Below are 26,517 nucleotides of genomic sequence, written 5' to 3'. Positions count from 1 at the left end.
TATTAAAGACCAACATCACTTTCCTCTAAAAGAACTGGTAATACAGGGATAAGGAACCAGGTCAGAGTTTCAGCACATTTCTGTAGCACTCAGTGGCTTTGGAGCAGGCCCTCGGGGCTTTGTAGTTAGCAAAGAGACCGAGTCAATGAAAAGACTCCCACTCCTAGCTTCACAGCCAAACCAGAACCACATTTCACCAAAGAAATTAAGTAGCAGGTGAAATAAATAGGACCCCAAGGGCCCAGGTATCAACATCCCCTACAAAAGCACAGCGCTCTTGGCCAACCGTTTTACTGGATGGCAACGCATTCACCAAGAACCTTGGCCGCAGAAGGACATGAGTGGGTGCAGAAAGGCAACAGAGCCCTGAGCTACACTGATAAAACCAATGTTGCGTCCAGGAGGAGTTCTCATTTGAGGAAGCCATGAGCTCGGGACTTTCGGATGCTTCCTTACCCTTGTGAATAGAGATGTGGCAGAACAGCACCAGGGGAGCGAAAGTGTCTCAGTAGGAATGGAAGGGAGTGGATTTGAGTGTACATCACCTGCATCTACTAGGCTGGTTACGCAAGTGGGCCTCTTTACAACCATCCTCAATTCCTACATGTTAAGAGCTTGGGAATCGGGGAAAAGGGAAGGAATGGCATGAGATAATGGACATCAGAGAATGGCAAACTTTCTTGGGCTTGGAAGGATGCCTAGACACAATGTTGTAGTAAGAGGATGTTGGGGGACTGTGGAAAATGGAGCTAATATACATAACTTCAACAGCACACAGAGGCCCCCAAAGTACAGATCGGCAGAAGACAGCCCTTAATAAAGAACCATGCTGCAATGTTCTCTGTGCAGCCAATTCTGAATTGCAGAAGAAAAAAATATTTTATTTCCCACCCTCTCACAACACTGAATTGTGAAGGAAAATAGTACCCAATCTGAACATAGATCATAAGGGATTGTTACCATTTTTATATAGTCTGATGCTAGTGGAAAGATCAATACAGTTCAATGTTTTGTTTTCCTTTTAATTCCACATTTCTTTCATTTATGCTTTTCATGCTCTCTGCTAAAAGAGCAGCTCTTCCCTTTCAGGTGTTGTTTTGAAGCTCTCCCTAAAGCTACTGTGTATGCAATCTGTCTATACCTCTGCATTTCAGCGAGAGGCTGCCTGTCTACCTGCAATTCCTTTCACACCAAAAAAGCAGGAAAGCAGTTTGCTTTGGAGTCTAATGTCAGGAAACCATCATAACAACTCCCCGCCCTCCCACTTTTAAGACAGAAAGAAAAAAAGCTTGTTGGAGTTGCTTCTGCTCATCGGTTCACAGTCTTTTTTCATGGCACCTCAATCTCTCTCCGGAATCAGATTTTTCAAGAAATACTGTGAGAAAAAGAATAATAATAAAAAAGCATCTGCAACCAGCTCAGAAGATTTCTAATGTTTTTCAGCTTGACTGACTTGGAGTGCGTTGATGACACCATTTATATTTTCTTCGGGTACCTGTGGAAAACCAAAGAGAGGGAATGTTTCCAGTAAAAGCCACTGAATCGCGACTGTGGAGAGAGAGGCTAGTTAGGACAGACAGCACACAAAGCTAACATGAACCACGGGGAACATATTTACTTTGGGCACGATACTTGAGCTCCACAGTTAACACAAAACACATGTTTCCATCTTACATTCTTAGTCTGGTTTTTACTGGTCTTAGTAACAAACTGCCTTGTCCTATGTGTTACAGCCTGGTCGCATGGGATAGCTGGCTCTCAACACTGCCCACAAATGACTCGGCAGTAGGTAGCGGGGTTGCACATTGTACTGGGGCTGAGAAAGTCCCAGGTAAAGAAGTAACTCAGTTTTTCTTAGGTTCCAGATTGGTTGACCTCATATCCCCTTCTGAGTCTTTCCAGGCAGGGACGCAGTCAACTGGGAAGGAGAAGAGTGCGTTGGCTGCTCTGTTTTTTTAAAAGCACTTCCTCTGGGCAATTAACAGTGACCCCACTGGCAGCTGCAGACAACCCTCCTTCTCACCACATGCTTCTTGGCACTGCCAGATGGAGGAGCAGATGCTGATAGCACCAGCCAGTGCAGAGGAATGGGAGAGAGAAAGAAAAGAGAGATTGACTTCCCCCTAAGGGGAATGCAGCTGACAACTCTGTCAATGTTCCTACACCACATCTGGCCAAAGGGGCCTGTAGTCCCACCAGCACCATCATGGTCTATGATGCCTCACTTCAGGCAGTTAATGATGCAACTTTCACAGAAGAGCTGGAAAGGGGAAGGAGACAAATGTGGGTAAATTTCCGAGAGGGCCTTCATAGAGTATTTATTGCTTATCTCTCACCACAGAGAGACATGGGGCTTTACAGGCATGGAAAGAGACAACGTCCCTGTTTCAAAGTGTTTGCGCTCTAAAGGCCCAGACCAGTGCTGACTGATCCGTAAACCCATGGGGAGCCCGGTGAAGTTGCACAGGGTGTCTTATAGGATTGTGCCCTAGCCAACACAGGAGGAAATGAGAGATGGCAAACCCTAGAGGGAAGAGCAAATGAGGGTAACATATAAGAACTGCTGGGAGCTTTGGTGAGCAGTACATGCATCTTTGAGGCCTTCACAGTATATTTTTAGGAGGGGAACTAGTGAAATATTAAATATCCTGTCTAGAACTGGAGGATAATGGCCAGAGTGGGCCTTGCACTGCTTGTTTAGAGCTAGGGAGAGCAGGACTGGAATTATGTTGCAATGAAATTAGTGGCTAAAAGAGGGGGGAGTGGGGAAGGATGAGAAAACTGCTATAATCTTTTGAAACTTTCTGGCTTTCCCCTATATCTTTTCAAGGAAATGCTACTCCCCTACTCATGGTGAGGTGAGTTTCTTCCTTTGGTTACAACAAAAGGACACCTCGATTTCTGCAATGTTTTCTATGCTGCTCTTCCAAAATCCTCTTTAAATCATCCCAGAACCATGCAGCATGGCTAATGGTTTGGCTTTCCTTCACCATTTTCATGCTCTCCGCTTTCCATCCATCTGTGTCCTTGGTTTAAATTTGCACGCTGACATTTAATGCTGTTCTCCCAACTCCCTTCCCTTCCATCAGGGTTTTTCCCTCTTTTTTTAAAAAAGAGCACCTGTCATTTTAAATCCTAACTCAAAACCTCTTCCCTCCTCTTTATGCTGCCCCTTGTAATGGTTGGACGTGTTGTCTAGTCTTGGAAGGGCACTGCGCTATTTTGCTCTAGCTCAGGACCGTTTATTTCTCCTGTTGACACTGGATGCTCTAATACCTCTGCCCCATGGTTGTAACTAAAGCTTTTTCCTTTGTTCTGGAAGCGAAGTGTTCATCCAGGTCAATACCCTGTTATGGAAGGGTCTCACTGTCCTTGCACAGAAATAAGATGAGTTCCTGTTTCACCATGGTTAATTTAAGATACAGCAAAAGTGTTGATTCTACTGTTTCAGGTTAGTTTGTGACCACTGCTCAAATATCAGCAGGGTGAGAGATCTGTATTTCATGAAATGCATGAAAACCAATGGGAGCTGAGTGCCCAACTCCCTTGGCACCTTTGAAAATGCCATCCTGCAGATTTTCTCGCCCAATCCCACTGATTCGAGGTATGTCTGCACAGCAATCACAGGGGCAATTGCCTTACATAGACATACCCAAGCTGCCATAACAGCAGCAACTGCAGTGAAGACATGCCCTTAGTTTAACCCTAAGTGGGTCACCGGCAAGATCTTGGATGTTTTCCTTAACACCTCCTTCAAGAAAGCACTTCATTGTTATGAAAATGCAAATAGATCGTTTCCAGGCTAATGGTCAGAGGCAAAAAAACGAACAATGAATTCCCCAAGGTTTGTTGTAAGTAAAATTCACATCAGGAGGTTTTCTGTGTAAAGGCAGAATCACAAGACGACAAAAGCAGCCCCAATTTTGGCCAAGGGGCTTTGAGGACATGCATTTTGTCCATCTCTTGGCTTAAAAATGAAGAAGTCCACTGAAGCTATGCCAATCATCAACTGAAGAGACAGGCTAAATTTTTCTACTGGCCAGGAATACAAAGAGTCCCAGTTTGAACAGGCTGCCCCCATGGACATCCAGGTTTCCATTGGTGTAGCCTTTTGAACCTCTCACCTGGCCTGCTTTAACACCACGGAGCAGCTTCAAAACAAGAGCAAAGCAATTTACAACACCTGGTAACAACTGTCAGCAGGTGGGAAGGGTAGAGGATACGTCCTTTCTTCTAGCAGCTGCCCTGCAGCAGGTGCTTCTTTGGCTTTCATAACCCCACCCTAGATCATCAAAGGGATAGGCAGGGCACTTAGGATCTACTTGTAACCCCTTACATGCCAGGTCTTAGAGAGCACTTTTAAGCTTCGTCACCCCTTCCCAGTGTAATTTTTTCCTCAGGCTCTTTAATTCCAGGGACTGGAAGGGCTAAGAGGGCCAGTCATGTCAGATCCTACAGCTAATGGGAAGAGATACGAGTTGATTTTCTATTAATATCTATTCACAGACATTCAGCCACGTATTAACAATTCAAATGACCAAGTTTTTTCCCACTATGGTATGTGGGGGAGAAAAACAAGGCCGAACAAGGAACAACCTGCTGTTATAAAACGTTCTCATTTCTGCCAGGTGCACAGAGACCAAGAGACTGTGGAGGGAGGAGGGGGGCAGTTGGGAGGGGACACAAGATGCAAATTTAATCCTTGAGAAACATCTACACGCAGCAGTGCCTGGCCAGGAGGGTTGTCGACATAATGGAGAGTGGGGTCCAAAATCTCCCCCTTATAGAGAAAGGCTTTCTTCCAAGGAACAAACTCAGAGCTTTACTAACACAGACAAGCTTCAAAGCAACTCAGAACATGGGGTAACCACTGCTAAAGACCTTTTCAGCCTTCAGCAGGTGGAGAGGGGAGATTATTCACTCTTCTCCAGAGGTTAGCTACCCCCCACAGCAGCTGCTCCTTTAGAGGATCTGACAGTCCTCTCTGTTGTTTCATACATCAGGAAGAGGAGGAAAGGGATGGAAGGAATTAGCTGCTTTTTTCCCCTATTTCATCTTAATAGCTCTGGCAGACACTACCAACTAAAAAGAACAGTCTAAGGATGAGATGTACTCTTGAGGAGAATACCAAATATTTTGGCAAGCCTTTAGAGAGGGATCTCTCCTTGGGACTGAAGAATCCCTGAAGCCGATTGGAGCAGATGTGTGTCTAGAAGAGCTGTCCAAAACAACAGAGCGCTCAAAAGCCATTGCAGGGGCCTCAAAGGCCCTGCAGCCCTGCACCCTATTCAAGGGTGGAGTTCAAGCTAGAGAAGCGGCGCCAGGAATCAAGGTGAGGCCTTGCCAATCGAAGGCCATCTCAAGCCAGGCGACTCAGTGCTGGATGCCCAACCCTCTGGAGTTGAGTCAATTTAGCAAGCTTTCCTCCGGTGCAGTAAGGGCTAACTTGCGATGATGCAGCTTGGCAGAGAGTTTTGAGAGGCCAAATGGAACAATTTTCTTTGGTTGGAAAGGGGCTCTGGACAACGTTGTGAAAGAAAATGTTGCAAGGAAAATGCAAGTACACTGATTTCTGTTGGACAGCATGAGTGATCAGTAAACTTCCCTGGGTGGGGAGGTTAAATAGCTGAATTAATCCTGGCCAAGAAGGCAGAAAGGATAAAGGTGTTTGAGGGAGCAAGTGGAGAGAGACTTTTAGATGAGGAAATTGCTGGCAGAATTACTGCAATTGCATGGCTGCAAATGAGCAGCAGGTATACGCCGGTAGTAAAATGTATAATTTAAAAGGTCTTGAAGAAATAGCTGCCTTTGCAACCAGAAGCACTCGGCATCTTTTGCCACGTACAGAAAGCATGCACCTGGACCCACAATGACAACCAGGAATGTGGCACAAAGCTAACAGTATTGACTTTTGAAATGGTGTTTTATTGGCTTATCTTATCAGTATAGTTAATGTTCAAGAAAATAAGCCAAATGTATACAACAATTTGACCTTTGCTATCTGGAACCATGTTTACTTTGACTCTGTGCACATACGGCCTATGGGCTGTAAATGGGTTGTGTCAACTGTGAAAGGCTGAAGTAATTAGTTTTTAAAAAAAAAACCCTGAATCTGCTCTTTGAGCTTTTACAGGTCAAAAGTCAGGGCAGTATAATAAGTGTCTGGTGATGTAATGGGAACTGTAATGCAAACAATAAAGGACAGAATTAAAAAAAAAAAAACCCAGTCACAGATTTATCTTAGCTGAGATTATCACATGGACTGCTGATTTGCTGTCCTGCTGAGGAACCGATCCAAGCCAAACTCCATCCTGGCTGCATCCTGCAGGTGCAGCATTATTCAAACAAGTGTGGTGATTGTGCATGCAGTCACACAACGGTGTGCATGTTTTCTGGAAAATCCAACCCAGTCCCCTCCCCACCGTTTGCACAGTTTCAAACAGAAACCAAACCAGAGGTGGGTTTTCAAATCTAGCCTTTAAGGTGGCAGGTCATGTGGCCCAGGACAGCCAGGGAGCTGAGAAATGGAGCTTTCGGCTCTTTCTGCACTGGCCTAAGGTGGCAGCTTTTTCTACATGGATTTGCAAAAATACAGATGGAAACTGAAGTGGTACAATCTTCCCCACTTAGGTCAGTGTATCTGGGCTAACACTGGGCATACAGAGCAGAGTGTCCCTAATCTAAACAGAGGCGAGGCCACTGGTTCTCATGGGAAATTCCCCAAAAACATGGCTGACTTGACGCATTGGTAACCAACACATGTTCTTATGAAGAAGCAGTAAGGTGGTAACAGTCTCACCTTTTCATCTTGTTAGAAGGGAGATAAAGATACTGGTCAAACCAGAATATGCCACCTGCCCTATAAAACATTGCAATGGCGAAAGGAGCGTGTCCTGATTCTTGTCATGCATAGGTTGTCGGGGCTACCCACAAACTCCTTAATCGCGCCATGTGAGTGGTGCCAGAACGACTGCAAAACTTTGCTCATTGGCTTCCATGGGCCTATTCACAGGCTTAAGGTGAAGAACATGCTTTGCTGGATTGGGGCCCAAGGGAATGATCTTAATGACTTGAAAGTGGCTGCTCACGTAAGCAATAATGATTCACAAGGATTGGGGCCCAAGCCAGGGAGTACAAATTCAGCTGGGATAGGCATTAGCAAGTTCAGATGCTTAGATAAAGTTCTTTAGAGGCCTGCACAACTGAGCTGGGACTGCAATGAAATCACGCTCTCTGGAAGTATTTTGGGGCCAGACCTAGCTGAAACCTGGAAGCAAAAAGATGCATGAAAAGCAGAACAAACCAAAAATAGGCATTCGAACACTTCAGAGCTTTAGACAATGTTTCTGTCTAAGAATGGGCAAAGACTGAGAGGGGTAACGTCACTTCCCCTGAAACTCCGTCCCTGCTGCGGCACTTGCTGAAGCCACAGCTCTAGGATTTCTGTAAATCATGATGGCGGTAGTAGTATCGTGGAACACGATTTTCCAAGAACAGAAGGGATGACTAGGAGCTACAACCCCCCGCCCCGCCCCGCCCCAGTTTACACAGCCTTATAGCCACCATTGCAATGTACTGAAGGGCAAAGGCCATTGGTTTGCGTTAGAGTGTGGATGGAAAGGATTCCAGTGGCAGGAGACCGTCTCAAGAGTGGACTAAGCAATAAGACACACGCACAATAAGCAAGACAAAGAAAATCACAGCTGGCGGGGCTGCACTATGCCAGCATACGCAGGACATAAGCTTGGGCTTCCCTCCTCCTTTCCCTGGAATGAGCCATCTCAGCAGTATCCCATCAGCCTCAGCCAGGCTCAGCCAGTGGACAGACCTCAAGCTGCTGATGTGCCCGGCTGACCAGCCATGGTAGCCAAGTCTTAGAGACAGGGGTGCAGCAGGGCGGAAGGGTGAAAGTTGACTAGCGATGAGGCACCCCTCAGTCCTCCACCCCACACACTCCCACCCCTCTGGCACGGACTTGAATTAAATGGTCACTCAGCAGCAGATGAAAATCATCAGGAAGATCACGCTCAAGCAGACGAGAGAGGTTTCTGGCCCCTCTGCACTTGGCTACCTCAGGCCCGAGTCACTCTAACAAGCAGTCGTAAAGAGAAATGCCAAGGATTGTTTTCTCATGGGGGGGAAAAAGGACTAGCTCTGCCGCCCTCCTCCTCACACCGCTATTCAGATACTTACCAATGCGTGATCGAACTTAAAAGTACTGATGTAGTAGGCTGGGATGTCGGAGGCAGCCAAAGGCTCAGAAATCTGAGCAACAATTCCACATTCATCTAGGGGAAGACAAAGAACAAAAATAATGTTTCCAACAGAGCTCCGCCATGGGAAAGCACTCATAGATCTAACTAGCTCCTGTCATGATGCCAAAAAAACTGAGAAACCCACCAGCAGTAAGCCTGGGGCATAGGTGCGGGAGACAGGGGTGGTGGGAGCAAAGGGCCATGCCCCCCCAACTTTTGAGAACATGAACTTGCCAGAAGGGCAACGAGGGGGGAGAGAAATGGGGGCCCAAGCTCACTTCTTGGCTCTGGAGGGTGGGTGGCATGACAAGAGCAGCGGCAGGCCAAATGGGAGTGAGTGGTGTTGCGACCCCATGTGCGAGGTCGCAATGCCACTCAAATTTGGCCCAGTTTGGTTGCTTGGTCCCCTCACTTTTGCAGTCCTTCCAGTGCTACTGCCTGAGGGTGATTAAAAGTGAGAAAAGGAATTAGAAATACCGAGGATAATGCAACAGCTATACACAATTCCCTAAACAGCTGCTTAATTACAACTGCTTGGCCTTTGAATCCAAGGGTTTCCTGTAGGAATCTGGGTTAAGACTCTGCGCTAACATGGCTATTTCATTCCACTGTCTTTTGTGTATTTTCACTTAATCTGGATTCAGACAGCTGCTGAATTACACTGTGGACATGTTGTGCCGATTCAAAATACCATGTTAATACTGAAGGGGTATCTCCCTGCTAACGGGACAAGCTCTGAAAAATGAATGACCAACTCCTCATGTTAAAGGCAGGGAGCTTTTTAGCATGGAACACACTTTAATATATAGAAGCTGTCTCATGGATACCTGCCCTGCCCATGGGCTATCATCCAGCCGTGACTTCCCTGCCCACTGGCTATTGCCCATTCACATTGGTGATCATGTAACATACCTGTGGCATCTACAACAATTGCTTACATGCAAAAGTGACATCAGGGAAGTATTTAACCTCTTTTCAGCTCCTTTTAATGAGACTCAACAGGTGGAGTGAGAAGGACACAGACCCATGTGAACAGTCACCTCTCTGCAGGCCCGCAGCACTCCAGACAACGGCTTGACAACTGTGCTGAAGCAGGAACGTCGGTGTCTCTTTATTGTAATGGCCCTTTGCTTCTCTCATTCTATCCATTTCCATTGATTAGGCTGTTTTATCATTTCTTACATGCTATTTCCCTTCCGATTTTATTCTCCAAGTGACTTCCCTGTAACTTCGTAATTAGTGACCTGATCAGGTAGTTGTGGGGTATTTTTGTTTTTGTGCATGTGCAAAAAAACGAATACCCTTTGCTTCGATGTGCAGGCTCTTTCCTCCCCCAAACACACACAGTAGCACAAAGCACGCCCCTGGAGGAGTATTTATGGTCTGTTTAACAACTCAAATGAGACGGCAGATGCTTGAAGCAAGAGAAAATAAACTGGGCTCCAAGAGGACACACGTCCCACTAGTAAAAGGCAGTGACCTTCTTGTAGCACGAATAAGAATGGGAGTGACACAGCAGCCCCAGCACATACCTAGTCTCCTCTGCCAAGGCCCTTTGACTGACCCAGGGCCGCCGGTGTGTCTAAATTGCAATCCTAGGGCGCGACTGCAGCTCAAGCAGACGCACCGGAGCTAGCTTGAATCGAGAAGTGAAGCCATGGCTAGCAGGGATGGCCCACACTGAACCATGCACTGCCAGGGTGTCACTGCTCCAGGACCTGAGCTAGTTAGATTAAAGGTAGCTCAGGTGCGTCTGCCCTAGCTGCAGCCCCCCACCAGGACTTCAGTATAGACAGATCCACAGACACAGTGAAGCACCTGGTATCCAGCTGCCATTCCAAGAAATGGTAAATGGAGCTGGGACTCCAGCCCTTCAGTAAGGGAAAGCCTGAGCACCCAACCACTTTTGAGTGCTAATTCTCATCCTCTCTCTTTACCAGTTAGGGCTGCTGTGAATCACACGCTAGTCTATCATTAGCAAAGTCTGCCCTGTCCCGACAGCTTGTACTGCAGGCATCGCTTTGCGTCGCGAACGGCTGAGGTTTGCCCAGGAAATATTTTGGCATGTCAACACTTTAACCACCCATAACCATCATCGCTAAAGCTCCTGTCCCCAGTCCTTGGTCCAAAGGCCAGAAGTGGTTTAGGAATGTTTGCTTTGAGGTCAGTGGAAGGTAACAAAACTAGATCAAAAAGGACATTGGAACTTGGAACCCGTCTCTTCTACCCTACGGAGTGATTGCCTATCTGACAAACACCTACAGCACAATCTCAGCCAACCGGTTTCTTCCTGTGTGGAATCAGAGCCGAGTAGGGTTGCAGAATTGGGTTCACCTGTGCTCAAATGCTCCTGTTCAGCTCATGTAGAAAATGGGACTGTTCTTGGGAGCAAGCGCTGCAGGATCAGGTCCAATAAGCAGGGACAACATTCTGCGTTATTTGCCACACCTCCTCTTTTTCCTACTGGATCAATATAAATCCCAAAAACGTATGCACAAAACACTAATACTCAGAAGTATTTTCAGGGGTCTAATGAGAAACCACGAATGAGATTCAGGCAGGAAGCCTCCAAAGCTCCCTCATGGGCCCTTCCCTCTGTGTTCCTCCTTCCCTCATTAGCGGCAGATAATACACCATCTGACCTGCATCTGAGAAGGACTAAATGCTGGACATCTCTTAGCCTTACTCACATGAACCCTGGATCTGCCACAGTGACTGGTGTTCATGCTGACCTAGTGGCCCGGGCACCTTACTCACTTGAAATCCGAGGATAAGCCTCTGCTGCATCAAAGCTAACTTCCAGTAGCTCAGAGAGACTCTTCTTACTTGATCCTAAGCTCCAAGAACACTTGCTCTAAGCTGACATTACCACCACCAAAAGCCAGTTATTTAAACAAATGCCCAAAATTTTCAAAAGTGACTAGTGATCTTGGGTGCCTCCATCTCTGGGTGCCCAACTTGAGACATTTTTAAAGGACCAAGGTTTTTAAAGGGCGGGTGCTCAGCATTTTCTGAAAGGCAGGCCCCTTTAAAAGGTCTCAAGTTAGACAACTCACCCAAAGTGACAGGTCACTTCTGAAAAGCTTGGGCACTTTCTCCACGTGGTTTCTGCCAGATACACTGTGTAAAAGCCATGCGGATTTTAAAATGGGATGAGCTAAGAGGGAATTTAGGACCACAATGGGATGAGGGAATTTAGGACCACAATTTAGGGCCACAATTCTGCTCTCACAAACTTGTAAGACTTTGTACTAAATCCACGGAAGCCACGCAGTTGCCCTGGATTTATGCTGATGGAAGTCAGAGTAATATCTGTCTCCTGGTCTCACTGACGGGTTTCTAAAATGGACTGAGCCAGCCTAGCCTTTTCCTGTTTCACACGGACATGAAAGCTCATGGGCCAAAATTTTTGAAAGCAGGGGCCTAAATGTAGCTAACGCCATAGTCCAGTAATTAAATCTGATCAGGGGTATGGGGGGGGAAAGAGGGCGGAGGGGCAATGAGAGATACCGCATACACAGCCCTTTTGAAAATCAGACCATTCATCCTTGAGTTTAGTTGTAACTGAACTGGTTTTCAGACTCTTGTTCTCAACTCCACAATAGGCTGAAGACTCTCTAAAAAACAGGCTTAGCCAACGCAATTGTTTCCTCTCCTCCTCCTCTATGTCTACGTGTGAGTGGCTATATTTGCACTTAATTGATTCTCCGACTGTTTACATACCAAAGCCAAGTGGCTGCCCGCCAATCCGAACCATCTTCCAGAGTTCTCCAGATGCACTTGTAAACAACAAATTATTAGGAAATCTATAAAAAAAAAGGTGAAAGACTGTAATTAAAAGTACAGTAAAAGCTGTTTTATCTGGCATGTTGGGGCAATGGGAGGTGCCGGTAAGTGAAAATGCCAGTTAATTAAGAGGGAGGGGGTTGGGGTGAGGGAGGGAGTGAGTGTGGGGCAGCGGGTTGGGGTGTGGGAGGTCAGATCTGGGGGGGGGGGTGCTCACTTTGGGCAGCTCTCTGTAAGTGGTGACCTGTCCTGGCTGCTCCTAAGCAGAGGTGCGGCAGGTGGCTCTGCATGCTGCCTCCGCCCGCAGACACCACCCTCGCAGCTCCCATTGGCTGCGGTTCCCAGCCAATGGGAGCTGCGGAGCTAGCGCTTGGGAAGAGCGGGTGGGGGCAGAGCTCAGAGCCACCTGCTGTGCCTCCGGCTAGGAGCAGCCGGGACAGGTTGCTGCTTGCGGGGAGCTACCCGAGGTGAGCGGCTCCAAGATCCAGCACCAGCATCCCCTCCTGCACCAAAACTCTCTCCCACAGCATGCACTCAATATCCACTCCTGCACCCCAACCCTCTGCTGGCCCTGCACCAACCGGACTATAAACTGGTATTTCAGTGAAGATCAGAAAGGCTGGTTTATAGAGCTTTCCGGTTGGTGAAGTGTCAGATAAAGAGCTTTTACTGTAGTAGTAACTTAAACACCCCTTGCACCAAAATGATGGAAGGGCTCTTCCGGGTCTATAACTGGGCTTGGAAGGATTCAACTTTTATTGCTAAATGTCGATTTCACCATACACATGCAAACCGATATAAAACTATTTGATACATGATGTTGACAATTTGGGTTTTAAAGATTATGAAGCTTTTAACATTTTGAACCTCAACATCTACTGTCATTAAATAGTTATTGTCTGACACTTTTTGCAACTGTGAAAGTTTAAAACAATAAAAAAAATGCTTAAATCCCATAACTGCGTGCAATCTGTGAAAATTTAAGTCAATACAAATAAAAAAATGTTTAAAAATAAACATTGATATTACCTGTCAAAATTATTTTAAAAATATGGAATTTTGTCAAGCCTATCTACAGCCCTGCCCAGCTTGAAATGGACAAGGAGAAGCAGGATTAAAAAACTGATGTGGCAAAACAAGGCAAATGAAGCTGGCTTCAGGTTTTCTGTTGTAAATATGACTGAATTGGGAAAGCCATGTGTGAGTGAGAGAGAGAAATGTGGGAGGAGTCACAGAAGGGGCTTTCTGGAAAAAATTCTGCTTCCAAATACTCAAATCTGGGGACTGTTAGTTCAAGGGCCCTAGCTGACACATGGAACCACATGGAGAGAGAAGCTGCCCTTGATCTATCTTAGGTATTTAGATGGCCCCCATGAGACATCTATATCCTCACAATGCCTGGAGAGGTAGGGAAGTGCTATTATTGCCAGTTTACAGATGGGGAACTTAGACACAGAGCGATGAAGTGACTTGTCCACAGTCACACAGAAGGTCTGTGGCAGAGGAGGGAATTGCACCCAGGTCCCCAGAATCGCAAGTTGGTGCCCTAGCTATCCTTCCTCCCTTTCAGAGCTCGATCCTGCCAGGCACAGACGGCTTTTAGTCAATGGAGGCTGAAGAAGCTTCCCCAGGAGGCAACTAGCACCCCGCAGAATCAGGCCCGAAGACAGTCATGACGAAGATCATACACGGCCTTGTAGGTCATGAACAACACTTCAGACTGCTTCTGGATACAACATCTGGTGCAGCCTTTAGCCCCTCAGCCCTTTAAGGAGTTGTGCGCTCTCATCTGGGACTGGAAGACGGAGAATAATACAAATATTACAGGACAGTATTTTTATTCAAGTCAGCTTGTGGGCTTGCTGGACAAATGCGTTATTAGCTGCTGCTGCACTGGCAAGATGTGGTGCATTACCATGACAATGAGACACAGCACTGACTAACTGCATGGGAAAGCGATGTCAGAAGACAGTGTCATTTAAAGCGGCCTGCATTCTACTCCGTGAGATTTTCTTGTCTGCACAGGTTCAATCTGTGAACAATGGGCTAACATTTTCCAAAGCACCTAGGAGACTTAAGAGCTTAAGTCCCATTTTCAAAAGTGACTTCAGCAATTAAGAGCCTCAATCTCATTGACTTTCAGGCTCCCAAGTGCCTTCACCACTTTTGAAAATGGGAGTTAGGAGCCTCAGTCACATAGGTGCTTCTGAAAATTTTGCTTGTGGTCTTTTGGGGTCCAGATGAGCCCTGTGCTGAAGTCAGTCATGGGCCTCACCTCTGCTGTGTCTGTACATCCATCACCAAGGAGATGTAACCCTCAATGAGAGAGAAGGAGAAAAAGCGAATGTGTCCAGAGTCTTCACTGCCCACCACCGTGTCTTTTACTCTGAAGAAAAGAAAACAAAACAGAATTAACACCAGTCAGCGGGGGTATTGGAAATCCTGCCACAAACATGTGCTAATTTTATCAGATGCATTTTGAGAAGAAAGGTTCTATTTTTAGGTCCAACTTTTCCTGGAATGGGCCCGCTTTTTGGCAGAGAAATCTGATGCCTTTCAAGCCTAGCTTGCCAGGTGTTAATAGGTGGCAGCAATGCAATATTGTTACACTGCAATATGCCCACACAAGCTCATGGCATGAGTTAGTCCTGCTGGTTTTAATGTTTAAAGCCACCTAAATAGGAAGCAGGCATCCATTAATGGGAATTGGGCATCCTAATCTCCCATGGGCCTTTGAAAAATCTCAACCAACGGTTGCAACCCTCAAGAAGCCCACACTATAGATGATGCATTTTATATTGCACAACGCCAGCCCTGGATTCCTGCCAGTCTTGAAGAGAGCGATGCATATTTGTATGTTCACACTCAGTCCATGCTTGCACAGATGGTGCTGTGTGCCCCTGTCCCTGATATAAACGTACCCATTGGAGTAAAACATGACATCCATTAGGAGTGTAGCAACAGTTGGAAGGGTATCTGGATCCAGGCTGGTGACACAGAACATATTACTTGGACTTGAAAGAGGATGGATAACAGGCCTCTGAACTGAAAGAGACACACACACACACACACAGGTATAAAGCCAAGTTGGTATCAAGGTCACATCCCCTCAGATACTGTTATCCACAGTGCCATAGACCAGACTTCCAGTCTTTGTACAGTCAATGGGATGAGCCTCAGAAAAGGGAGGACACAGTCTTCTTGGTGGAAGGCCCTTGGCTGCTGCATTGACTACCTCTAGAAATCAGGGTAAGCCGAGTAACAGTTAAGGCCCAAAGACAACTGCTTTCTTCAGTCAGGCATCCCCTAGTATTGGGGCAGCAATAAGGTCCTGGCAATATTCCTCTTGGAAGACAGCCATTGAGAGTAATCGGTTACCAGGGTTAGGGAGCAGGGAAGAAGGACAGAGTCCTCTGGAATATTAACCTTCTCCTCCTAACTGACACATGGAGCCTAAATGCTTCAGCACTGGGCACACTGGAAACAAGTGGGGACTTCCGGTGTGTGAATTTCGACAGTTACAGGAATCTCAAATTGCAAGATGGGTAGCGAAGGCTTTCTAGCGCTGTGGGACCATTTAGGTGATGATATATTATCACTACATCATAAACATTCATTTGCTCAGAATCACGACCCTTGGCTAACTGATCTCGCTGTGTGGCCCAGACCACACAGAGTGGGCGCAGGTTACATAAGCCCTGTGTAAGTGCTTCCCCTTGTATGAGACACCGGGACAGCATATGCCCTGAGGCATATACAGTCTATCAGATGGATTCAAATGAGGTAAGAGGCAGGCAGAGGTAATGGCAACTTAGACTTTAATCATAGACTTTGAGGTCAGAAGGGACCATTATGATCACCTAGTCTGACCTCCTGCACAACGCAGGCCACAGAATCTCACCCACCCACTCCTATAACAAACCTCTCACCTATGTCTGAACTACTGAAGTCCTCAAATCATGGTTTAAAAACTTCAAGGTGCAGAGAATCCTCCAGCAAGTGACCTGTGCCCCATGCTACAGAGGAAGGCGAGAAAACCCCAGGCCTCTTCCAATCTGCCCTGGAGGAAAATTCTTTCCCGACCCCAAATATGGCGATCAGCTAAACCCTGAGCATGTGAGCAAGACTCACCAGCCGGACACCCAGGAAAGAATGTCATTCTTTGTCTATCACAGGTCATTGGGCATATTTACCGCTAATCATCAAAGATCAATTAATTGCCAAAATTAGGCTATCCCATCATACCATCCTCTCCATAAACTTATGAAGCTTAGTCTTGAAGCCAGATATGTCTTTTGCCCCCACTGCTCCCCTTGGAAGGCTGTTCCAGAACTTCACTCTCATAGTTAGAAACCTTAGTCTAATTTCAAGTCTAAACTTCCTGATGGCCAGTTTATATCCATTTGTTCTTGTGTTCACATTGGTACTGAGCTTAAATAATTCCTCTCCCTCTCTGGTATTTATCCCTCGGATATATTTATAGAGAGCAATCATATCTCCCCTCAGCCTTCTTTTGGTTAGGCTAAACAAGCAAAGGTCTTTGAGTTTCCTTTCATAAAACAGGATATCTTGAGTTTCCTTTCATAATACCCCCCGATACTTTCATAAGACAGGTTTTCCATTCCTTGGATCATCCTAGTAGCCCTTCTCTGTACCCATTCCAGTTTGAATTCATCCTTCTTAAACATGGGAGACCAGAACTACACACAGTATTCCAGATGAGGTCTCACCAGTGCCTTGTATAAAGGTACTAACACCTCCTTATCTCTACTGGAAATACCTCACCTGATGCATCCCAAGACCACATTAGTTTTTTTCACGACCATATCTCATTGGCGGCTCATAGTCATCCTGTGATCAACCAATACTCCGAGGTCCTTCTCCTCCTCTGTTACTTCCAACTGATGCATCCCCAGCTTATAACAAAAATTCTTGGAATTAATCCCTAAATGCATAACCTTACACTTCTCACTATTAAATTTCATCCTATTACTATTACTCCAGTTTACAAGGTCATCCAGATCTTCTTGTATGATATCCCGGTCCTTCTCTGTATTAGCTTTGTGTCATCCGCAAACTATATTAACACACTCCCACTTTTTGTGCCAAGGTCAGTAATAAAAAGATTAAATAAGATTGGTCCCAAAACCAATCCCTGAGGAACTCCACTAGTAACCTCCCACCAGCCTGATAGTTTACCTTTCAGTATGACCCACTGTAATCTCCCATTTAACCAGTTCCTTATGCACCTTTCAATTTTCATACTGATCCCCATCTTTTCCAATTTAGCCAATAATTCCCCATGTGGAACCGTATCAAATGCCTTACTGAAACCGAGGTAAACTGGATCCACTGCGTTTCCTTTGTCTAAAAAATCTGTTACCTTCTCAAAGAAGATCAGGTTGGTTTGGCATGATCTACCTTTTGTAAAACCATGTTGTTTTTTGTCCCAATTACCACTGACCTCAATGTCCTTAACTACTTTAAAAAAAAGGTTTTTCCTCTGATCTTTCATAATACAGGGGCGCAGATGGCATTTGACTGATGAGTATTCACAGGCCTTGGAACACAAATCCCAACAAAATAGGAGACCACACTAAAACATTGTCATGATGAAAATGAAAAATGCCATTTTGGGGGACACAGATGGTGTGACACTGCACCCCATATTCGCCACAGTGACACTATGATGATATAATTATGGCATAATTAGGATGCATTTTGCACAAGACGGGTCATGTGAGGGGTCATTGGAAAAGTTATGATTTGCAGAATATGATTATCCTATTTGTATGCATGTATCATTTTTGTATCTAAAGTTAGGAATATTGATGATGTATCTGTATTTCAATCATGCTTACTCCGGGGGACACCCACAATTACCCCTTCTAGTACAACAATGAAGAAACCAGATAGTGCTGATGGCCCATCAGCAAAGACAATGACCCTGGAAGAACCTAACTTTCCCAGGAAGTTCTAGACAGCCAGTTAGTAATGGCTGCTATGACTCAGCAAGGTATGCAAGGTCCTATGACCAGGCCACATATCTCTGGACTCCATCTTGGGATGTCAGTATTTTTGGGAACCAAGTTTTAAAACAAGGGGTTCCTGCCATATGCTAAAGCTATATAAAGCAGGGAGTGACATCATCTGTTGTTCTTCATTCCCCACACAAGAAGACTCCTGGAAACATCTGAGGAACAAAGACTGAACTGGGGGAAGTGCTGGACGCAGGCGAAAGGGATTTCTAGACTGTATGAAAGACCAGGGGATTTCAAGCTGTAAAGCAAGTGTAGCTTATCCCTTCAGAATCTGCAGCCTGCTTGAATAATCTCTTAGGGTGAGAATCTGCTAATTCATATCCAATCTATTTAGTATATGAAGCACACGGAACATTTAATGTAGGTTAAATGTTGACTCCTCTGCAAAAGCACCGATCAGCAGGGCCCATGCAGGTCCTTACCCAATTTTGGCTTGACAAACCCATTCGTTATCCCGAAGTCGTCAGCAGCCACCGTCTCCCCATTCACGACCCTGAGGATGGTGAACTCAGCAGCCAGCGTATGCATCACGAAGGGCAGGTCCCGCTCACGTATCTGAGGACAGTGACAGAGATGGGCGTGTGACGATGCACCCACTTCCCCACTGTCTGAATTGGACAATGGATCAGATCACAGGTGTCCTTATGCATTGCTGAGCCATAGGGAAAACATATACACAACACACGCTTGGAACAACAAGGCCTGGAGGTTGTCGCAATTCAGCGGGTGTTGGGTTAATGAATTTGGTGGCCTCAGTCCAACTATCGGTGGGCCTGATTCTGGAATCAACAGAAAGATTCCTATCGACTTCAGTGGCATTCACATCAGGTTGTAAGTGTCCAAGGACGTTGCCAGCAATAAAGTGGTGAACCCCCAGTGCAGCATTACTTCAAGTATTTAATGCTTGCTACCCACCCCCCTGCCTTTTTCTTTTTTAAAATGGTGTAGTTGGAACCTCTCCTCTGCCCCCACTCCAGCAAATTTTGCTAGGGAACACGGAATCACAAGCAGCCCTGGCCATCTTATTTGGTCTTACCAGGATGAAGTCCGTCTGATAGGTGGACAGCATGAATACAGAAATGTTTTGGTCAGCCAGCGGCGCTATTACTGACTTGGCAATCTTGGTCACCCCGATGGGCTGGGAGCTGGAGAAGCTGCCTCTGCCTGAAACCACATTGAGAGCCAGCCACGTAGCATCTGCCACACTCAAGTGTTCTGATGAAGGGAGCTCTGAAAAGAGATGGAGAGAAAACAGACATAAATTTCAGCGCCAGAGAAACCTAGGTCACTATGTGACCACCAGATCCATTTCCATTTCTGAATCCATGTGGAATGATGTGGAGAAAGTTTATTACGAGTCTAAGACATATGCTAGAGCATTGGTGGGATGCAGCACTGATGCGACAACATAAAAGGTGGCATCAATTCCCTATAATATTACTGGGTTCTCTCTCTGATCTCTTCCAGGTAATTTCTCTTTCCCTTGTTTTTCTGCAGCCATCTAGAGTTCTTTCTATACATAACTACCCCTAACTAGAGGGGAAGGATGATCCAGTGGTTTGGATACTAGTCCAGAAACTAGGAGATCTGGGTCCAACTCTCTGTTCTATCGCAGACTTCCTGTGTGTTCCTGGGCAGGTGAGTTAGCTTTTTTTCCTACCTCAGTGTAGCCTAGTGGATAAAGCACTAGAGTGGGACTCAGGAGACCTGGGTTCTACTCCCAGCTCTGCCATTGGCCTAATGGGTGACCTGGCCAAGTTACTTCACTTGCCTGTGTCCCATTTCTCAATCTGTAAAATGGGGATATAATGAGAGTGACCTCCTTTGTAAAGTGCTCTGAGATCTACTGATGAAAAGGGCTACATAAGAACCAGGTATTATCATCACCTGTAAAATGGGGGTAATTGCATTTCCCTACCTCAGTGGTTTTCAACCTTTTTTCATTTGCAGACCCCTAAAAATATTTTGAACAGAGATGTGGACCTCTTGGAAATCTTAGACATAGTCTGCAGACCCCAGGGGTCCACAGACCACAGGCCGAAAACCACTCTCCTACCTCATAGGGTTGGTGTGAGGATAAATACATTAAAGATTGTGAGGCACTCGGATACTACAGTAATGGATGCCATATAAGTACCTAAGACAGACACAGAACTCTCCTATTTATTCCTTTTTATTTACCTCTCGTCTGCTGATTTTACATTTTAAAAAATTCTTTAATAGTGTTTTTTAATTCATGGTGATGTTTTTCCATTAATAGGTTTTTTTTTTATTCATTCATTTTCAGAATCCTTTAATAGTTCAGCAGACTAGGAAAGATTCAGCAACTGAGTTCTGAACTTCTCCGCAGACCTGGAATGCTCAGATTGAGGATTTCAGTTCAAGCAGTCAGAGGCATAAAAGGGGCACCTGCAACATTCAGACCTGGACCCAAAGCTGAGTTGTGTTTGTATGTGGGATTCAGATTATTTGCATCACAACAGAACCCAGATGCCCCAAAAGAAGCAAGTGCCCTACTGTGCGAGGCGCCATACAGACATGAAGTAAAAGACAGGCCCTACCCCACAGAGCTTACAGTATTCATTTAAGACAAGATGTAACATGTGAGTGAAGCAAATGAAGAGAAGAGGATACAGCAACAGGCATACAAGCATGTTCTCTAGAGCCATACAGAATGCGTAAGTAGAAGGCAGGATTTTCAAAGATGCCTATGGGATTTGGACACTCCATTCCCCTTCATTTCAATGGGAACTGAGCAATTAAATCTCTCAGGCTACTTTGAAATTCTTAGAAGCATTAATTTTGTTGTCAATGGCCGACAAATAAGAGGGCCAGCAGACATAGTCCCAGCTGGCCAACATTTTCAGATCTGTGAATGGCAGGATTTTTAGAAACAGTAGCAGGGAAGGCTCACAGGCTTCTTATGGTGTCCTTGGCAAAATGCAGAAACATGGATTTCATTTGGATACCTTCCAAAGACAAATCGCTCATGAGAGAGGCAGCACTGTCTAGTGGATATGGGCACAGGGCTGGAACGCTACTATTCCTAGCTCTGCTACTGACCTTGCAGTGTGACCTTGGAAAGTCCCTTCACCCCATGCCTTGGTATCCCATCCCACTGAGTGTCCATCTTTTCTTTTCAGATTGTATGTGCTTTTGGGGCAGGGCCTGTTTCTTACTGTGTGTTTGCACCACGCCTAGCACAAAACGGCCACTGAATGCATCCGATGAAGTGAGCTGTAGCTCACGAAAGCTTATGCTCAAATAAATTTGTTAGTCTCTAAGGTGCCACAAGTACTCCTTTTCTTTTTGTAATACAATTAACACACAGTACCACCGTGAGAAGAAAGGGAGAACTTCGCAAATCTTTACTAGCTGATCGACACATACTGTGTTAACTTCGCTTCCATGAACAGCCACAATTGTATGCAGCATAAAAAACAAGCCTGAACAAAGAAAGGACAAACAGGGCACGGAGAGCTCTGCTCTTGTGTTTTGCTATTTAGCTTCATAGGCCAATTACTGAGATAGCAGTCTTTAAGGCTGGCTGCACAGCCTCGAAACTAGGCACCAGGGAAGCTAGATAAGTTGGCATATCAATCACCTTTGAGACCCCAGCACCAGCCGCATATGGGAAATTATTTCAGCCATGTATCCAAGCTTGTTTTCTGATCCGACAGCACGTTGCATCACAGAGCAGAGCAAAACAAACCCCAACACTACATCAATAGACAGGTAGAAACCAGGTCCCAAAATTACCCAGGCTGATTGAATAAGCCCCTGATGCATTTTCTTCCTCTATTCCCAACCCAGCTCCTCTCTCCAGATACAAAGCGCTCCTTCTAGGACATGTATTTACCTCTTGGCAGCGCAAAGCAGACAAGCTCACACTAAGGCCACCTGCATGTCATGCATATTCACAGCTCTGCTCCGACATCACCAAGCCATTAAAGCAGCATCGTCCCCCTGGATCTCACTAAGCCATGGAAAAGTCACCTCTTTCCCAAAGTCTCCAGTACTATGCAAACACTTGGTCCAAAAAGCAACCATGCCACGCATCTCGCACTGACCGGCTCAGAGGCTTGCTGGGACAGAGCTGAGCCAGGCCAGACACATGCTCTGGGACTGGGATCCCTGAGGCTGTAACACGTTGGTCTAATTTCAGTTGCTGGGTTTTACGTGCAGGTGCTGAGTGGCGCTTGTGGTCTGTGATATACAGGGGATCACACTAGAGAATCTGGTGGTCCCTTTTGGCCCTAAGCTCTGTGGATTGGAGAGCTTTGAGTTCTGTGAAATGAATCTGAAAAGCATATTGCAAGTAGCCAGGGAAGGTGAACCAGAGAGCTGCAGTGGGGAAGACCCATCTTTTTATCCCCCAACAACCTTTTCCTCAAGGGTGAAAAAGGCCCAATTGCCATTTATGTTTGTAATGACTGTGAAGTGTTTATTATGTTAGTTTAATTGGGTTTAACAAACCCTGTGAAGCATGCCTTATAGTCATTTTCTTTGCCCAGGTAACCTGCATCTCGTAATTGAATTAACATTTAAAAAATGAGTATGGAAAGTGACTAAATTACCACTGCTGGACACTGTTTCCAATAGGCAGCCAGAGGTAAAAGTGCAACCCCAGTTTGAATGAAACAAACGGATGGGAGGCTTGACAATGTCTTCTAAATAGCATCAAATAAGACCCGGGGTGGGGACGGGACGGCAGGGGGGAAGGGGAGACAGGAGAAGTGCCTTGCCCAAAGAACTGTAAAATGTGTGAGGTCCAAAGAGTGCTGGAAATATCAAATGCAACATTAACATAGCTTATTCTGCCTCATTGAGTCTAAGAAATGAAAAGGAAAGTAAGCAGTGCTGGTGTTTCACCACCAGTGGAAAGTCAGCAACCAACCATACCTACAAATGCCTCTCCCCGCACAGGAACAAGAACGGAGAAACCCCAAATGGTGACCTGCAAAGCTTTGCATAGAGCTGAGCACCATCATCTCACTAGTGAATGCCTGGCAAGCGCAGACAGGAAAAACACCTAGGAATTCAGATGCTACCTCCAAGTTCGCAGAACTGGCATGGAAATTTCATAATCATATTTCCCTTGCTCCGACCAGATGTCCCATGGTTCCCACTTCTAATCAAAACAATGACCTTACCATTACCAACCGGAACAAGGATGAGTAAGGAATGTGACAATTATCAGTAATTTTTAGAAAAGTTTGGGAGTGGGTGGATGTTTTTTAAATGAAGCTCCCAATAAGGTTCAGATCTGGTTTGAATTGTGTGAGGAGGTTTGTGTAGTGTAATGGTTTGCAGGAAAGGGCACGCTTTCTGGGAAAGGTGCAGTCTTTCAGTTCAGCGGCCCATGTTCCCATTAAACAAACCTCACTGTCTAACCCACTGTTGGCACGCGTGGATGAGCCAAAGGGTTCACGTCATCACTTTCATTCATGTTAAGTGAACTGGTGTGGAAAATAATATGCTTTCAAGAACTCACCACCCACATGGTCATTCAGCAGAACACTCAGCACCAGTTTCCACCTCCCTTTGAAGCACCAGTTATGGCCCACTGTTGTGGTCAGGATATAGGACTAGATGGAGCTATGTTTTGTTCTGGTATAACAGACTCCTATGTCTCTTTACTCTAACGCTCACCAGATCTTCTGAAATCTGCAACTGCCACTGAGTACAGACAGATTCAATACAGAATACCTGATTTCCCCTCAGCAGGATGCTATAGGAACACCAGAGGTTGGCCACACAGAGACAAAAAATGAATAATTTACCACCAACTTTGATGGACTGGCACAGAAGCATGAGTGAAAATTAATTCTTCTTGTAGCACTTATTCATAGATGGAATGATACTCTTCTGAAATATGTTTGGGACAACTTCAGACAACCATGACAATTACTTTAGAGAATTCATTGGCAGGAAATAAGTTATTGCAGTTCATGACACAGACACCAAAGTTCTTCCTAACACTGTCATGGAGTTCCTTTGTGACCTTGGCCTTTGTGACCAAGTCAATCTTTCTGTACTTTAATTCCCAGCCCCCCATCATGGAAAATAGGCATAATAAATTGTTGCCTACCCCGAAGAGAAAGTGCAAGGCTTACTTAATGTTTGGAAAACACCTGTACACTACTGTCCCTCCAGCAAAGCCACAGTACACATACAAAATATAATTAGAAAGTGGAACAATATAATAATGCATCCATTTTTCTTCCTATCTTTAAGATGTACATTGTTCCAAACATTCTACAAAAGGGTTACAATTAAGGGCCCACAGTGTCGTTGGAAAATAACTAGTTTTGTGCATATCTACTTACACAGAAAATTGGATGAGTGCTGTTTTGGGTACAGCCACATAGGAAAACGTTCCCTTTGTTAGAAAGGGTAAATTGTGGGCTGTTTTATACGACATTGGTTTCAATCTTTCTTCAATTAGATACCCATTTAAGGACTCATGTTTAGTTACTGATGAAAATGTACACGTGTGACAGATTTGTACTGATGAAGGGAGAGAAGCACAGATGCTTTGTTTATTTTATAAATTGTTTATTTGGTTAATACATTGGCTCATCTCATAAGCACAAGCAGGGAGAGTCCAATCTTAATTCAGTGTATGAATACTTTTTATTACAGCGATGAACTGCATATGTTATATGATATTACCCAATAGTAAATGACTGCTCAACTGATTCCTCATTCTATGGATGAATGTGTATTTGCAGTACTGCTGACTCTAAAACTTCAAAAATCATGAGTCTGGCCCTCCAAAATCATCAGTTTTTTAAAACAAATTTTGTGTCCTTTTTAAATGCCTTCTGTTTTTTGAGCCTTTAGGGCACCATTGCACCATGTTTTCAAGCTTCCCTCTGCAATTAGAAGGGCTAGAAACCTACTTTTTAAACCACGAATGCTGAGATTCTCATGCAACGTTGTAACTCCTGTAGCTGGAGCTTTAAGAAAAGCTTTAATAATTGCAAGACACAAAATGTGGACCACGCCCATGGATTTTAATTGAAAGCACAATTTTTTTTTGAAGATGTCAATAAAATGGCTCTTAAAAAAAAAAAAAGATTTTCATCCTTCTGCAGTTTTAAATCCTGGCTCATAATGAAGTGAGGGATTATCTTTGGTTCTAAGGCCTGATTCAGCACCCAGCAGTCTTTCTATTGGCTTCAATGGGTGTTGGATAAGACCTATATTGAGAAAGGCCTGTTAGGTTGCTGGATGTTGCAACGTGGTACAATTGGGAAGAATGCACAACAGGAGGGAAAAAAACAATTACTACTTTGACCTAGGAAATGAAGCAGCTTTCTTCTCCCCCTGCCAGAAAAGGGATGCAAAAGGTTTTACGGGGCAAGGGAAGTGAAGAAATGCTTCTATACTGTACATAGAAGGACGTTCACAGCTGGGACTCTGAGCTAGCCTTTACCATTCAGGAAACTGCTATTCCTGGATGATGTAGTGTAGCACAGAGAGAAAAGCAGGGAAAGAAAAGCAAAATCATCCCATCGGCCAGTTTCCTCACAGGGATCCCACAGAGGCAGCTGTGAAATTTCTAACAGAGGATTAAGTACCTCAAGGATTTTACAGTTCACACAGTAACCTTTTGGGGGATGCAAAGCTCTCCTCCAGTCTTTATTTTTAATGTCCACTTGCCTCTAGCTTAATAATTGGTCACCAAAGACATTTTACTTGCCAGACAAACTATACACGAACACAGTTGGCACCAGGCACCAACGTGATGCAAATTGGTTGCTAGGCAGAAAAGTTCCTGGCTTCAGTTTGAGTTGAGTGCCATATTTAGCTCCTCCAGTGAGTGACTATGCATCTGATGGAGTGAGTTGTAGCTCACAAAAGCTTATGCTCAAATAAATTGGTTAGTCTCTAAGGTGCCACTAGTACTCCTTTTCTTTTTACCCAAACACAATAGCTCAAATGGATAAAAGGACTTAATTTGGTCTAGGGCTAGAAAACAAAATGATTATATCCAAAGAATGAACGTGTCAGTGCATGAAGGAAAGAAGAAGGAAAACAAAAAACCCTCAACGACTTTGATCAACTAAAAATCTCCTTATCCCCTGTCAGTCCTGCTCTAATTCTGATTTCATCAGTGCCTTGTTCTTGGAAAAGATTTCTGTATTCCACTGCTATGCATCAATTCTTACACAACCTGGCAGGTTCTGCAATTTTTTTCCATTAAAGCTAACCACAAAAATTAATTCTGGCTATTTGGTCATCTGTCACTCTCGCTTCTCTTCTAATGGCAACAGTCAAGACAGCATGCATCACCATCAATTCTAGGAGATGGCATCTCGAGTGCGAGCCATGAAAGTAATGGTGTGAAAGGCCCCTTTTGCTGTTCAAGCAAGACAGTCCTAGGAATCACATTTCTGCACAGCGGTGGGCACTCCAGTTTCACAAAC

At 45.1% G+C, this 26,517-nt stretch overlaps 1 protein-coding gene across 2 annotated transcripts in view; it reads right to left on the bottom strand.

Annotated features, from left to right (window-relative positions):
* Positions 1 to 860: 860 nt before the first annotated feature.
* Positions 861 to 26,517, bottom strand: part of CASTOR2 (cytosolic arginine sensor for mTORC1 subunit 2) — a 158,718-nt gene continuing 133,061 nt past the window's right edge. For both annotated transcript variants that reach the window (XM_084651101.1, XM_084651102.1), the window contains exons 3-9: positions 19,119 to 19,312; positions 18,505 to 18,637; positions 14,963 to 15,086; positions 14,317 to 14,427; positions 11,979 to 12,061; positions 8,194 to 8,288; positions 861 to 1,495 (exon numbers count right to left, since the gene is read on the bottom strand). In XM_084651101.1, the coding sequence (XP_084507227.1) occupies positions 1,430 to 1,495; positions 8,194 to 8,288; positions 11,979 to 12,061; positions 14,317 to 14,427; positions 14,963 to 15,086; positions 18,505 to 18,637; positions 19,119 to 19,312 (806 nt within the window). In that variant the 3' untranslated portion in view covers positions 861 to 1,429. The remainder of the gene's footprint in view (positions 1,496 to 8,193; positions 8,289 to 11,978; positions 12,062 to 14,316; positions 14,428 to 14,962; positions 15,087 to 18,504; positions 18,638 to 19,118; positions 19,313 to 26,517) is intronic.

Source organism: Lepidochelys olivacea (genome assembly GCF_965140295.1).
Source record: "Lepidochelys olivacea isolate rLepOli2 genome assembly, chromosome: 17".
NCBI lineage: Eukaryota > Metazoa > Chordata > Testudines > Cheloniidae > Lepidochelys > Lepidochelys olivacea.
This window is presented reverse-complemented; position numbering and strand designations above follow the sequence as displayed.